This window comes from Hemitrygon akajei, chromosome 26 (genome assembly GCF_048418815.1).
Source record: "Hemitrygon akajei chromosome 26, sHemAka1.3, whole genome shotgun sequence".
NCBI lineage: Eukaryota > Metazoa > Chordata > Chondrichthyes > Myliobatiformes > Dasyatidae > Hemitrygon > Hemitrygon akajei.
This window is the reverse complement of record NC_133149.1, coordinates 31,160,861-31,176,563: the sequence shown is the minus strand read 5'-3', so window position 1 is coordinate 31,176,563 and position 15,703 is coordinate 31,160,861. Positions and strand designations below refer to the sequence as shown.

Sequence of the window (15,703 nt, the reverse complement as noted above, 5' to 3'; positions counted from 1 at the left end):
TTTAATCTTACTGTGTATTCTGTAGTCATTCATACTTGCACAGAGCTCTATTGAGGGAGATCTGCTCAAGGTAGGAATAGGATTAGTGGTTAGGCACAAAAGTGCATTTCACTGATCCCAGAAAGATCAATTTAAAACCAAATGACACTAAAAAATTAAATAGAGGGTCTTGGAAGATTTGTTTCATAATATAATCTGAGTTTTATTTACAGGTTTGTTTATCAGTATATCTCACTGCTGACTTAATATTCTCAGAAGCATTTTCAATAGGATATGTAACTATCTTTACCCATTCCATTGCAAATAAATACAATATAGATATACTTATGTTTTAGCATTTATTCTGTAAGATAGAATTAGAGCTGTACTCTTTAAGAAATAGAATGTTTATATTGGAAGACTTTTCAAAACATGTTTAAGCTCGCTCGAGAACTGCTTGAGAGAAGACACCATTTACTCTCATTGGCTACACAGCAGAGCCAAATCAAAAACAGTTGATAATTAAATATGGTACCTGTAATGCCGTCAAGAGGTGTGGCACTCTTCGCTCCCTCCTTACAATAAAATCCCGGGTCACAAAATTCTCCAGCACTGTCTCTGCCCATTTTGCTACAATAGAAACCTTCAGAAATGCAAAATCAGGTTCATATCATGACAATAAACTTAGGCGTGGGCTCCACAATGGCATGCTTTGTTAGACACTGTGGGTCAACGATCACTTCATTTGCACAAATGTATATTATTTATTCGTCCAGAGCCATATAGATTTAAATAAGGACCTAAGCTGGTAAATGCACTCAAATATCAATGATGAATATAGTTTTAATTGCACACAAACCTGAGGGACACAGTGCACAGTCTTCCTCACTCGTGCCTTGTGTTGTTGATCGGAACGTTCCAGATGGACATGGGATGGGTACGGCCGCAGCTTTGGGACAGTAGTGACCAGGAGGGCAAATATCACCAGTGGGAGCTGGAGATTGGGATCCCTTGAGGCAGAAAAATCCTAAAGTGAAAAAAAAACTCGGGACAGTGATTGAAAAGTGGTGGAATTAACAGCATTCTGGTTTGCCTTTGAACTCTAATCCAGTTTAACTTCAGAACATGTAGTAAGATGAGAAAGACTGAGGTGTCTTCCAGAGTCACTACTTGTGCACTGAATCTTTAGACAGCTGGAAAAGGCATTCTTCATCTTTGGTTAGGTATGCACATACTTTTATCTTAGACAATCAATTTTAATTCTGTGCAATCCTTCACATATTTCTAATGGTTTTTGCCGATCATAAAAATAGCCCACTTGACAGCCCATCAGAATACAAGATTTTGAAATCTTTTACATTATTAAACCAAGTACTACTCTGTCCCATTGCTTTATTCATGAATCATACTGTTAACCAAAACCTCATAGATATAGTAACAAGACCCAAAGCTTGTAGTAAGTCGACAATTAGAAATCAATAGAACAAGAGAGCGTGAGAAGCTTGAAGGTGAGGTGGGTGGGGGGGGGGGATCCAAGTAGAAAGAAAGTGCTGGAGATGTGATAAAAGGTCATCAATGGGGTGGTGGGGGTAAGATTCCTTGCTGGAAAAAAGGGGGCGGTAGAAAGGATAGAGCTTACTTCCAGTTAATTTAGCAATAATTCAGTGGTAGTGATGCATTATAAATGTATGCCTATGGACACCTGCACATATGAAGGAGCTCCCCAAATTATTAAACTCAAATGAGAACCAGTCTTGAAAAGTATGCAACTTCCCCACCGCAACCAGACTCTATTACGTCTTAAGAACACGGGCTGACAATTCCATTGCGGGAGGCCACTTGAAGGAGTTGCTTTGGAAATTGACAAGAAATTGCTGCTGTTTGTGCAATAATACTCTATTAAACAATGGAACAGCCGCTAATAAGGAACAGGCACAAAGGCAGCGTGGGCCATCCTGATACTGCTCCACTGTAACTGGGCAGGGGAAGACAATAAATTAATGATTGTGTTCAGGTTCATATCACATTATTCAGTACTGTATTCAATATTATGGAAATAAGGTTATCACACCAAATTATTTTTGTGTATTTTCTGACTCATGGACAAAATCTGTAAAAATGGAAAATGTTTGTAAACTGGTGATGGCCTGAATAAGAAATTACCAGGACTCGATATGACACATTACCTGCCTGACAAGGCCCTGACACCGCAATAGCTCCCATTTCATTGCAGTACTGTCCAGGGGTACAAGATTGACAGTGCGAGGCTTCAGTTAGTCCTCGTTTCTCGCTGTAAAAGCCACAAGATTAAATGTTACATACCAAATGACAGATAGGAATGCAATAGTGTCAGTATTACTCTAAATCAGGGTTTCCCAACTTCTTTATGCCATGGACCAATACCATTAAGCAAGTGATCCATGGACGCCAGATTGAGAACCCCTGCTTTAAATATTTTCAGATGAATTCATTAAAGAGGAATACAAAATCATAAGGCCAAAGTCAATACTTCCCTTTCTTAATGTTTTGGAATTGTAAGAACAATTGCTACTGGGCAATTTTCAAAATTGTTGCACAAAACAATGAGTGACAAATTAAAATGGTGGACATTTAATTATAACCAAAAGAGATTAATATAAAATGGAAAACCAACAAGCATTGATTGGAATATTTCAAAACGAAAGGCACTGAGGCTGATGAAAGGATTAATTTACTTTAGTCTTTCAACAAAATCTGAGTATGTAATTCACCCCATCCCATCAAACACGAGTTAAAGTTCAAAAACTGATATACAGATATAATGTTTGTGCCAGCTATGAAAGGTTAGACATCCGCTGGATAACATTTCAAGCTGCCTGTTACACCTGCTGGTATTTAGGACAGCAATAAAGGTCCTCATTCTGCTTGGCAGTGCTCAGGGCTTCCTTTATCATTGCAGTAACTTCCACTTGGCTTTTACTACTAATGCAAGTCCCAGGTGGAGACCCAGGAATACCATCACACAAAGATGTAGAAAGATTCTTCATTGCTGTTACCATAACAGTTTTATTTGACTAATCGGGGTTGTTAACTTTGAAGTGAACCCCCAAACCTGGAGGATTGGTGGACCACTCTTAGTCTGTCCTCTACCCTTTGACCTGTTTGGCATGGGTGACCCTACCAACAGCCTTGACTCCAGCCAATATAGCTCTCCAGATCACTGAGGCATGTAAGCCATCAAGATATGACAAGGTTGTGGTCCTCTTGGAGCCACAAAGCTGGGGCCCAGTAAAAGGGCTTTAAAGGCTTCTGTCTAGCTTTACTCATGCAGGAGCCTCCATTTGGAGAATCAGTCTTCAACCTTAAGATCAATATTGAAAACGTGAGCAAAATTATTGGGTGTTTTGATAGTGAATTAATAATTACACAAAACTTTTTATACTTGCATAACTGGCATTTAAAAACACTCACAATGATGCTTCAACAGGGATTCTGTCTTATCAAAAATACCTGAAGGTTCCTTTTGGACAAGGCCGTGCTGTGATACTACCAGCTGGACAGTAGGATCCTGGTAAACACTGTTTTCCTGTAATCCCATCAGTGGGGGTTGGTACAGTAGCACCCTGGATACACAAGTACCCAGCACTGCATGATCCAGATGGCTTAATGTTTCCTGAGAAAAAAATAAGAAGTCAATACATTCTACTTTCTGCATACAACAATCTAATTAACCTTTGTAATACCAGGTGAATACCCCTTATCCAAAATGCTTGGGGCCAGAAGTGTTTTGGATTTTTTAGGATTTTGGAATGTATAATGAGCTAGCTTGGGATTGCCATCATTTCCAGCTCTGAATTTACGTGCTACTGATAAGAAGTCTGTGTCTTACGCTTGTTCATCACACATATGTACTTAACAGTAAAAATGATTACAAACCACTAATATAATGAGCACATACCAATCCTTATAGAGGGATCAAAAGTGGAGAGAGTGAGCAGTTTCAAGTTCCTGGGTGTCAAGATCTCTGAGGATCTAACCTGGTCCCAACATATCGATGTAGTTAGAAAGAAGTCAAAACAATGGCTATACTGTATTAGGAGTTTGAAGAGCTTTGGCATGTCAACAAATACACTCAAAAACATCTATAGCTGTACCATGGGGGGGGGGGGGGGCTACTGCACAGGATCAAATGAAGCTGCAGAGGGTTGTAAATCTAGTCAGCTCCATCTTGGGTACTAGCCTACAAAGTACCAAGGACATCTTCAAGGAGTGGTGTTTCAGAAAGGCAGCATCCATTATTAAGGTCCTCCAGCACCCAGGGCATGACCTTTTCTCATTGTTACCATCAGGGAGGAGGTACAGGAGCCTGAAGGCACACACTCAGTGATTCAGGAACAGATTCTTCCCCTCTGCCATCCGATTCCTAAATAGACTTTGAATCTTTGGACACTACCTCATTTTCTTAATATATATTATTTCTGCTTTTTGCACGATGTTTAATCTATTCAATATACGTATACTGTAATTGATTCACTTATTTATTATTGTTTTTATTATTATTTTTATTATTATTTATTCTTCTTCTCTACTATGTATTGCATTGAACTGCTGCTGCTAAGTTAACAAATTTCATGACACATGCCGGTGATCATAAACCTGATTCTGATGTTAGCGCTAAATTAAAAAATTCAGACTTTGGAGGTTTTAGGGTTTTGGAAATTTGAATAAGGAGTACTCAACCTCTATAGATTTTGGTGAATAGTAAATCTGAAAGCAGCTTAAACTTGAATTCAGTGTGCACTATTTCCCCGAATTTCTCTGTAGAGCAGGATCAGCGGTGGGTTGGGATTCATTTTTGGGAGTATTTTTATTTCATTTGTTTAATTGGGGACTTTGGGAATTGTGAAGCTGAGTTGCAAGTGAAGCATAAGTGTCTAGAGGATACCTGAACCCAGACAGTACATTCCAGGATCACAAGGTAAACAGTCCGATGCATTGTGCATCCCAGTTCGATTCCCGTAGGTACCCTCAGGGCAGAAGAACTGGCTTGCAGATGCAGTACCTGGTGGACAATATGAGCCTAATGGGCAGATGATAGGTTGATGAACTCCTTGAAGAGAGACACAGTGGGGGGGGAGGGATTGGAAGCAAACATATAAATAAATGAGAATGAAACACTAATAAATATAACGGCAAGCGTGAACTAGCCAGTTATACATTTCTACATCATTTTATTCTTAAGATTATTCTCTGCCACATCAACCACAACACATCAACAGAAAGGTATTCCATTGTTACCTTGTGATTGGCAGAAGAATCCTGCGGGACAAACTTCACACTCTTCCGTTGCCCATTTAGATTGGTAATGGCCTGGCGAACAGCTAGTTTGATTGGCACTTCCCTAGGAATTTGAGAGTGCTATTATATCAAGATAATACACCAGCATAATTTTAACTCACTGAGACAATGTCAGTCACTTTCATGAACCACTCTGTATTCGAGCAACTTCAGTCTTGTTTCACAGATATCCAACACTACTTATTCTTAACTTATTTTTTCTGATTCTGTTTTCAATTATTCTTAACAAATTCTACTTGAAAACAAAGACTTCTGTGCTGGAGAAGAGATTCATTCAATAATATGCAAGTGAGATACGATAGACATTGAGAGATCATTGGAATTCCGATAAACCTACACAAAGAAAGCACTCAATTAATGCCACATCTGTTTCTTTTAATTGGATGGGATGCTAAATTCTGAATTACATAAAGTGGCAAACAATGGAATAGTAGAAATCTTTCATTTTAATGCACTAGCTTAAAACATCTCCAAATGGAGCAACTAATATATAGAATCAAAGTCGTCCAGGGTTCAACTCAGATTCCACTGTTTGGTAATGTGCTGAAATTTTCAGCTATTCTTGGCATCAAGCTGGAATTAAATAGCTGGCATCAGGATCGATCTTCCATGATCAACATCAGAGACTGTTACAGAAAGCCCAATGATAAGTATTATCGTCATCGTACTGGAATTTATTTGCATCATTTCACTGTAAACCTGACAGTAGTTTCTAGCACCTGCTTATACTTAGTGAAGTGCCTACAGTACTATCTATGAAACCCCATTTTTCCATAGGGAACCCCATTAGAGGCTTTTAAGATGCACTTAATGTTGAATCATAAAATAAATAAGTCAGCATAAAATGTTACTGAGATTATGGCACCAATGAACAAAAATCTTATCTTCTCAAATTAAACAGATTTTAAATAGCACACTAAGCAAATTATACAGGCAAACAATTGCTTGTGCCTGAAAAAAAGTGTACGGGGGCTGTAATTAATAGGCCACTGGAAAAATATTGGGGAAAAGGTAAGATTAATGAATATAACATATGTTTTAAACATCACAATGGTCTTCCTTCAAATTGCATGCTACTTGCACCATTTTAGAAAAAACAAAAGAGAATATTCATTCCGCTGACCTCAGGGCAGAAATGACCTGGCGAACACGTGAACTCCAAAGGCCGTTGCACAATCTGCCCTCCTGGACAGTAGTATCCTGCACTGCAAACACCCGATGGAGTTGACAAGCCGTAACCTGTACAGTAATGACCGGATGGGCAAGGTCTGCAATCAGTTAAAGCAGCTCCTCCTAAAACAGCTTTGTGAGGAAAATGACAAAAAAAAGTTAAAAACAGCAAGACAAAAAACATTATTTTACAGTCAATAAATGAGGACTTGTATCGTTATCTTAAAAAATGTGTGTAGGGTACATAAATTTTATGTTATAGCTTTTGATAATACTTCTATTAGTATTCTTCTTGTAGATTGTATATTCCTAATAATATTATTGATGATGACCAGAATGAAATTGTAGGTTCACACCACTTGAAGCCTTTCCACAGTAAACTTGTGCACCTTTTATTTCAGCTCCATATTATACATAAAAAGATTCATCTAAGAGGACCACCAATTTAACCATTAATTTAATATGATTTGTGCTTTTGTACACCCTCAACAGGTGTGGCTGTAGTAAGACATGAGCTAGGTAACTCTTCTTAGGATCACTGCACACCAGAAAATGGGAAATTATTAAAGAAAATAACTGAATGAGATATATCTGCTGAGGGACTCTTTTTTTAATGCTTATACAGAGGAAATGAGATGTTGCCTGTTTGCCATCTGCTGGCAACAAGAGGAAATGTAGCTGAATTAGATTTTTAAAATTTCAACATGGAAGTTATTATCCATATCTAGATTATTACATCAAAAGTATCAACATAAAATATGATAGAACAAAACTGTAATTAAATCCATTTGTTTACTGTTTTGTAGGACCAACAAAGAACTGGCTGGAGCACAAGGTTCCCTAAGATTCAGTAGGTCCATCATCATACTGATATGAAAATACTGATGCAACTGTAGCTTAAAATATCCTGCCAGAATATAGGTAAGAATATTTATTAAGCAGCAATCAAAACACTGGAATTTCACAAATGTCTTTTTGGTCTCCAACCTGGGTTAGGAGTTTTTAATTTTCCTTTCTTTCATCTTACGATGGAAAGGATAGATGATGGATATATTAGTAAAATGGAAGTGGTTGGGGAGGGGGGAAGATCTTATTGGATGTCTAGGGTCAGCTTGGAGGGTCAATGTGGTCATTTGTGTCCAGATCTTATCATATATTTGTACCTTCAAAAGAAAATCATTAAAATTTTAACAAACCCTATAAAACTAGAACTCAAAATCAATATTACTAATATTCTTACCCAACAGGGTCCCAGGAGGGCAAGGTTTTGAATAGCTTGTTCCTTCTGGACAGTAATGTCCTACAGGACAGGGCCTGGAGTTGGGAATTGTTGCAGTACCCTCACACAGAAACCCAGCAGTACATAGGCCAGTCGGAGCTGAGAGACCGGACTGCTCACAGTATAATCCAACATCACATGGAACTGGTTCAAAAGAACCTTCGGGACAATAGAATCCTAAGGGAAGAAATCATTGTCACCCACTGATCAACTATTAATTGAATAATAAGTTGTACAGATAATACAATGATATACTGGGTTAATATTATCAAGGTGACTTGCTGGATACATGGAATGGGAAACTAAAGAGATGATAGGCAACCATAGATTCATTTTTAAGAACAAAATCACAGCATCATCTACTGTTTTTACACCTCTAAAGATTCAACTGAAATATAGTTTATATAAAACCTTTACTATGGCTGTACAATCCCTTTATATTTCCATAATATACAGGATCCTCCATTTCTTTCTTGAGTAGAGGCCCAACCTTTCTCCTTCACCTGCACATGCATTCACCTGGTTAAACATTAAATAACTTCTTCAAATCTCCTCACTTTCTTCATATGAACAGTATATCTCTGGGCACTCACATGGACTCAGCTACATCTGTTTTTTGCAGTATTTGTTTCGGTCCTACCCGAACACACTCCCTCAGCTCTATTTCCGCTACATCAATAGCTGCACTGGTGCTGCTTCCCCTACTCAAGAAGAACTCACTATTCATTACTTTTGAGGCCAAATACCACCTTGTCCTCATCTTCACAGGGTCTCATCTAAGTCACCTCATCTTTGTCTGGATCTCTCTGTCTCCATTTAAGAAGATAGTCTATCCACATCCATTACAAGCCTACTGATTCCCACAGATAGCCTACTGTCTATCCAACCCTGCCTCCTATAGGACTCTATTCCATTCTCCATCCATTGCATTTGCTGTGATGATGAGCCTCTAAAAAGGGTTCATTCTAACTGAACTGTGCTTACCCCTACTATCATTAACAAAGCTCACGACAGTATCTCACTTGTTTCCTCTATCTCTGCACTTATATTCTGGGACAGAACAAGGAGTTTCCCAGGTCCTCACTTTTCATCCTACCAGCTTCCACATTCAACATATCATTTCTGCCACCTTCAGAAGAGATTCCACAACTAGACATATTTTTCCTTACAGCATTTCAGAGAGTGAACCAACTCATTACAGAGACAAAGTCAACTGAAGGCACAGCAATGACATTGTCATCTATTATGATCCACATCATGCTCGACTCTAGTGATGTCTTACTACTATTACCACTGCAAAGGTCACAATGGCTTACCCACAGTGCTGCTGGCTTTCTGTGATATCTGACCCTATGTGCACTTGAAGCATTCCTGTTGATTTTGGTTTAAAAATCAGTAGAATTTGACAGCAGAATATAATGCTAGGATTATATTCTACTATTATATTCTATCATGTATTAGCATTCAAAAATGTTCACAATGTTTTAGTCTGGTGATATGATTTCCATTCAACTCTGAACCAACTGAAGTTCTCCATAATGTTTCTAGCTACACGATTTACATAACATTAGTATTTTTTTTATTTGAAAAAAAATAGTGGACTCCATTTAACTGGGACACATTGGGAAAACAGTGCATTTTGGCCCAATTAAGTGGCTCCCGAATTAGCCAAATTTTCATGGAAATAGTTAAAAAAGGTCTTAAAAAAAAGACAAACTACGATTTGAGCAACAATTTATGTATTAAATGAAATACAGAACAAATTGGAATACTACTAATATTACAGTACTATAAAATTGTGCCATAGTTCCTAATAGTTATCGATGGAATTCATCCAGCACACACAAAATGCTGGTGGAACACAGCAGGCCAGGCAGCATCTATAGGGAGAAGCGCTGTCGACGTTTCAGGCCAAGACCCATCGTCAGGACTAACAAAGGGTCTCGGCCCAAAACGTCGACAGCGCTTCTCCCTATAGATGCTGCCTGGCCTGCTGTGTTCCACCAGCATTTTGTGTGTGTTGCCTGAATTTCCAGCATCTGCAGATTTCCTCGTGTTTGCCTTTGGAATTCATCCAGTGTTCTTTTGATTGACTGTAAGTGAACAAAATCAGCGCAGACACCGAGTGCAGATAATGTACTACCTTCATACAATGTTTTTGATGGTTGCATCCTCCAAATCTTAGTTTTCATTGTAATATTCAAGATGATTGTTGATACCTTCAAAATTTTTTGTAATGCCCAACTTGTTGAAGTAGTGAAATTGTTTCATTATCAATCCTAGCCATTTCTGACAACTCCAAGCCTCAATGCTTGAAACCACAGGGAGCAAAACGGTTTTGAATCACCTACTGCTTAATTATCACCAACTATCAATGACATAAAGCACAATTTTTTGAATTAAAACACACGCAATTGACGCTATTTCAAAACTGCTTGCTCTAAGCATAGTCTAACAGCCACACAATTGCACATGACTGATGTTAGTTGGAAACTGTCGAACAGAAGGTCCCAGTTAAAAGGCATAGTGTCCCAAATAAACAAAAGGAATCACATCTATTTTCTAAATTAGTATTTGTTTTTTAATAGTTGTCCCAAATAAGTGGCTGCCCCGATTAACTGATGGCCCAATTAACTGGAATCTACTGTATACTCTAATAATTGACATGTGTTAATGGATACCTGGAGGACAAACAAACTCTGTGAAGTTTCCACGCTGGTCAAGGGAGTGAGGGTGGGACCCAAGATCCCTGGACACGTTGGCTTGAATCTGAGTTTGGCTGTTGCATGTTCCACCTGGGCAATAAAAACCCGGGCGGCAAAGGCCTGAAGGAGCACTAAGACCTTTTCTGTCACAGACATGACCGGCTACAGAAGACAAATTCATTAAATAAGATATGGTTAATAATGAAAGAAAGCAATCAGAATTCAAGCTGAAGTTGTCAGTTACAGTTTAAATTTTATTCACCAGATATGATAGCCACCATAAATATCATATTCACTGCTGGGCCAAGGATCTGAACATTGTAAATATATCTTAAGGTGCATCACTTACTGTTGGTTCATAACAAGGTTATATCAGGGTTGCAAGGTGACTTGTGACTAGAAGTGCCCAGATGAATTTCACTAAAAGCATGATTAGACTTTGAAATGGTAATAAATGTGATTTACTCTTGGCTAAGTTGTTTTATTTTAAATTGCAGAGTAAAACATCATGTGATTTAAATTTCTAGGTGCATCCGCGAAGTTTTTTTCATAATCAAATTCTCAAATTTTATTCCATACCCAACCCAACCCAACTAGCTAACTGCCCTAGTGAGCTACAGTCATTGGTTGTTTCACTAACCTGGACAAGCAAGGCACTCCAAGTCACTGTGAGCTGTTGTTCTATTGTTATAAGTTCCAACTGGGCATGGATATTGAGTAGGATGTGAAGTACCTCCAGGGCAATAATAACCTAATTTCAATCAAAGCGATAACTTTGTTATTTGTTACACAATCAGTATCAATTATGAAGAGCTTGCTGTAAGCAACGCTGTCACCATGAACAAAAGGTAGCATTGGCTTGTGGAATTTACCATCAGTAACAATGCAAGTTAATTTGGCAGATTTTCTATACGCAGATAAAAATGCACGTATCTGATATAAGATCATTTTCATATTAAAGGCTATTAAGTATGAAATTACCTGGCCAGCAAGGTGTCAAGAGAAATGATGTAGAGGATTCTGCACAGTAATACCCAGGTTTACAGAGATCACACTCTGATTGACGGCTTCTGTCACTATAGCTCCCTGCTGGACATGAGGTTGGTTTTGAGCTCCCAGGTGGGCAAAATGTCCCTTCCAAACATGGTCCTAAAATGAAAATTGTGTGCACATCACTGTGATGACCAGATATACTTATTACTATTGGAAGTAACTGGTAGTTGCACGTGTATCATAAATATGCAATGCCCATTGTAAAACAAAAAGGCTAAAGGAAGATATGATAGAGATGGTGACAATTGTGTAAGATTTGAGAGAATGAAAAGAGGACAATTCCTCCAGCTGGGTTATGTATTGCAAAGTGCCAGCAGAAAATGGAATCCAATTACATGTCTCTACAGTCATACGCTGCTCTGAAGAAGTATTAATATTTCACTATGCTGGCTGCAAGCTCACCTCCTATGCCTGCGTTGTTGCCTTCGGGTGTAGGAGTATCAACTCCCATCTGACAGTAATACCCAGGTGAACATGGCCCAGTCACTTGATCTGCTCCATCTTCACTGCAGAAGAAACCAGCATCACATGGAGTGCAGTCAGACATTGCCTGTAGTCCCAGAGCTGCACCATATGTACCTATGAAAGCAAAATATAAAATGTTTACAGCTGCTGAAGTTAACAATTGTTTGTCATAATGATGTCTGTGATCATAAAGATACATTGTCCAAAATACAATTAACATGTTTGGCTCCATTTTTAAGAGAAAGCCCAGCTTTGCGATTGGAATCAGTAGTCAGAGTTGTACTGGTCGACAGAAGCATTCACTTTCTAAATGCAACATCCATTAAAACTAAGCTTCTGCAATAATTAAGAAGTTCACAAAATGGAAAGGTTGAATGGCTATTTTTCCGGCATTGAACTATGACAGTGTTTATCGTAACACCATGTCAGTAGGCTCTCTATGTTGGTAAAATCTACAAACTTGTAGATGGAGTTAGAGTAGACTCTGATCACACAGTTGGGAGTGTCCAAGGAGTAGAATAGGGGGCTGAGGATGTAGCCTTGTGGGGCACCAGTATTGAAAATATTATTTGCCATTTACATTAAGAACCAAAGACGGGCTCCTGATTACGACAAGACGTTGAACAAAGAATATTGGTTGGGTCTTTAACTTACTCAGAAAAGGCACTTTGATCTCTACAAGTGAGAGCTGCTATGTTTTTTGCAAAGCTGATCTGGGCAAAAAAAGGCCTTGTGGCCCTGGACAGTGAATATCCATCACAACTGAAGGGGTTGAGGAGGAGATTGAAAGTACTGTGGTTTACAGAGAACCTTTCCTAAGCAAAAGTAAAGGAAATTAACTCATGCACCAATTTCTACATTTGTTACCTTTTGGACACTTCTTCCAGTTGAGACCAGTTTGCGTTGGACAATAATATCCTTTAAGGCATTTTTCAATTCTATTACCATCGGTACAGTAGTGTCCTGAAGGGCATATGTCACAGCCATCAGCATGTGTGTAGAGCATATATGTTCCTAGAGAAACAAAAGATAAGTATCCTGTTTCAAAATTAAATAAATAAGGTTCTTAGAGCTTCAAAAGGTTTAAAACCTACATTGTGAAGGTAAAATTCATGAACATTGTAAGACCATAAGACATAGGAGCAGAATTAGACCATTTGGCCCAGCGAGTCTGCTCCGCCATTTCATCATGGTTGATCCAATTTTCCTCTCAACCCCAATTTCCTGCCTTCCCCCCATATCCCTTCATGCCCTGCCCAATCAAGAATCTATATACTCAATGACTTGGCCTCCACAGCTGTCCATGACAAAGAATTCCACAGATACACCACTCTGGCAAAAAAAATATCCTCCTCATCACTGTTCTGAAATGACACTCCTATATTCTGAGACTGTGTCCTCTGGTCTTAGACTCTCCCACCATAGAAAACATCCTCTCCATCAAGGCCTTTCACCATTCAATGAGGTCACCCCTCCTTCTGAGTACCAGTGAATACAGGCCCAAAGCTATCAAATGCTCTTCATATGACAAGCTGTTCAATCCTGGAATCATTTTCATGAACCTCCTTTTCACCTTCTCTAGTTTCAGCACAACCTTTCGAAGATAAAGTGTCCAAAACTGCTCACAATACTCCAAGTGAGGCCTCACCAGTGCTTTATAAAGCCTCAACATTACAGCATTACATTCTAACTTTTATATTCTAGTCCTCTTAAAATGAATGCTAACATTGCATTTGCCTTCCTCACCATAGATTCAACCTGTAAATTAATCTTAGTGAATTCTGCATAAATACTCCCAAGTCCCTTTGCGCCTCAGAGTTTTGTACTTTCTCTCCATTAACAAATAGTCAACACTTTCATTTCTTTAAAAAGTGCATGACCATACACTTCCTGACACTGCATTCCATTTGCCACATCTTTGTCCATTCTTCTAATCTGTCTAAGTCTTTCTGTAGCCTCTCTGCTTCCTCAAAACTACCTGCCCCCTCCCACCTATTTTCATATTGTCTGCAATCTTTACAACAAAAGCATCAATTCCATCATCCAAATCATTGACATATAACGTAAAAAGAAACAGTCCCAACACAGACACCTGTGGAACACCATTAGTCACCGGCAGCCAACCAGGAAAGACTCCCTTTGCTCCCACTGCTTGCCTCTTGCCAATCAACCACTGCTTTATCCATGCTAGAATCTTCCTTGAAATACCATGGCTTGTAACTTGTTAAGCAGCCTCATGTGTGGCATCTTGTCAAAGGCCTTCTGAAAATCCAAGTACACAACATCAACTGATTCTCCTTTATCTATCCTGCTTGTTATTTCTTCAAAGAATTCCACCAGGTTTGTCAGGCAAGACTTTCCCTTGACGAAACCATGCTGATTACGGCCCATTTTATCAAGTGCCTCCAAGTACCCTGAGACCTCATCCTTAATAATCCACTTCAACATCTTCCCAAACAGTGAGGTCAGACTAACTGGCCTATAATCTCCTTTCTTCTGCCCTTCTCCCTTCTTGAAGAGTGGAGTGACCTTTGCAAATTTCCAGTCTTCCAGAACCATTCCAGAAAGATCATTCTGGAAAGATCATTCAATCTCTTCAGCCACCTCTTTCAGAACACTGGGTGTACACCATCTGGTCCAGGTTACATATCTACCTTCAGACCTTTCAGTTTCCCAAGAGCCTTCTCCCAAGTAATGGTAACTTCACACATATCATGACCCCTGACACCTGAACTTTCACCATACTGCTAGTGTCTTCCACTGCGAAGACTGATGCAAAATACTTATTTAGTTCAACTACCATTTCCTTGTCCCCCATTACTACCTCTCCAGCATTGTTTTCCAGAGCTCCGATATCTACTCTCGCCTCTCTGTTACACTTCATGTATCTGAGGAAACTTTTGGTATCCTCTTTAATATTATTGGCTAGCTTAACTTTTGCATTTTATATTTACCTTCTTAATTGGTTTTTAGTTGTTTTCTGTTAGTTTTTAAAAGCTTCCCATTCCTCTAACTTCCCACTATTTTGCTCTGTTATATGCTAGCCTCAGTTGTGTCATTTTGGCTTTAGAATACTTCTTCCTTTTTGGGATGTATATATCCTGTGCCTTTCGAAATGCTTCCAAGAATTCCAGCAATTGCTACTCTACCGTCATCACTGCCAGTGTTCTTTTCCAATCAATTCTGGTCAACTCCTCTCTCATGCCTCTGTAATTCCCTTTACTCCACTGTAATACTGATACATCCGACTTTAGCTTCTCCTTTTCAATTTTCAGGGTGAATTCAATCATATTATGATCACTTTCACCTAAGGGTTCTTTTACCTTCAGCCCTCTAATCGATTCCAGTTCATTGCAAAACACCCAATCCAGAACATCTGATCCCCAAGTGGGCTCAACCACCAGCTGCTCTAGAAAGCCATCTCATAGGGATTCTAGAAATTACCTCTCCTGGAATCCAGCACCAACCAGATTTTCCCAATCTACATGCATGCTGAAATCCCCCATGACCATTGTAATATTGCCCTTTTGGCATGCATCTTATATCTCCTGTTGTAATTTGTAGGTCACATCCTTCCTACTGTTTGGGGGTCTATATATAACTCCCACGTGGAATCGTGAATCCCTTGATTTACTTATTAATTTTTAACAAGTCAATAAAAATTTCTTGCCTGCACTGGAATTCCCTGAAACTTGATAGATTTAAAACCATGGAC

At 38.9% G+C, this 15,703-nt stretch overlaps 1 protein-coding gene across 6 annotated transcripts in view; it reads right to left on the bottom strand.

Annotated features, from left to right (window-relative positions):
- The window catches only part of LOC140716828 (uncharacterized), a 394,334-nt gene that overhangs the window by 190,419 nt on the left and 188,212 nt on the right, over nucleotides 1-15,703 (bottom strand). For all 6 annotated transcript variants that reach the window (XR_012096375.1, XM_073029773.1, XM_073029775.1 and 3 more), the window contains exons 78-90: nucleotides 12,856-13,002; nucleotides 11,926-12,102; nucleotides 11,452-11,619; nucleotides 11,111-11,221; nucleotides 10,447-10,632; nucleotides 7,727-7,942; nucleotides 6,440-6,618; nucleotides 5,257-5,359; nucleotides 4,904-5,068; nucleotides 3,469-3,631; nucleotides 2,166-2,269; nucleotides 839-1,006; nucleotides 515-622 (exon numbers count right to left, since the gene is read on the bottom strand). Coding sequence is in view for 5 of the 6 variants with exons in the window: in XM_073029773.1 (XP_072885874.1) it covers nucleotides 515-622; nucleotides 839-1,006; nucleotides 2,166-2,269; nucleotides 3,469-3,631; nucleotides 4,904-5,068; nucleotides 5,257-5,359; nucleotides 6,440-6,618; nucleotides 7,727-7,942; nucleotides 10,447-10,632; nucleotides 11,111-11,221; nucleotides 11,452-11,619; nucleotides 11,926-12,102; nucleotides 12,856-13,002 (1,995 nt within the window). In the remaining variant the exon portion in view is untranslated. The remainder of the gene's footprint in view (nucleotides 1-514; nucleotides 623-838; nucleotides 1,007-2,165; nucleotides 2,270-3,468; nucleotides 3,632-4,903; nucleotides 5,069-5,256; nucleotides 5,360-6,439; nucleotides 6,619-7,726; nucleotides 7,943-10,446; nucleotides 10,633-11,110; nucleotides 11,222-11,451; nucleotides 11,620-11,925; nucleotides 12,103-12,855; nucleotides 13,003-15,703) is intronic.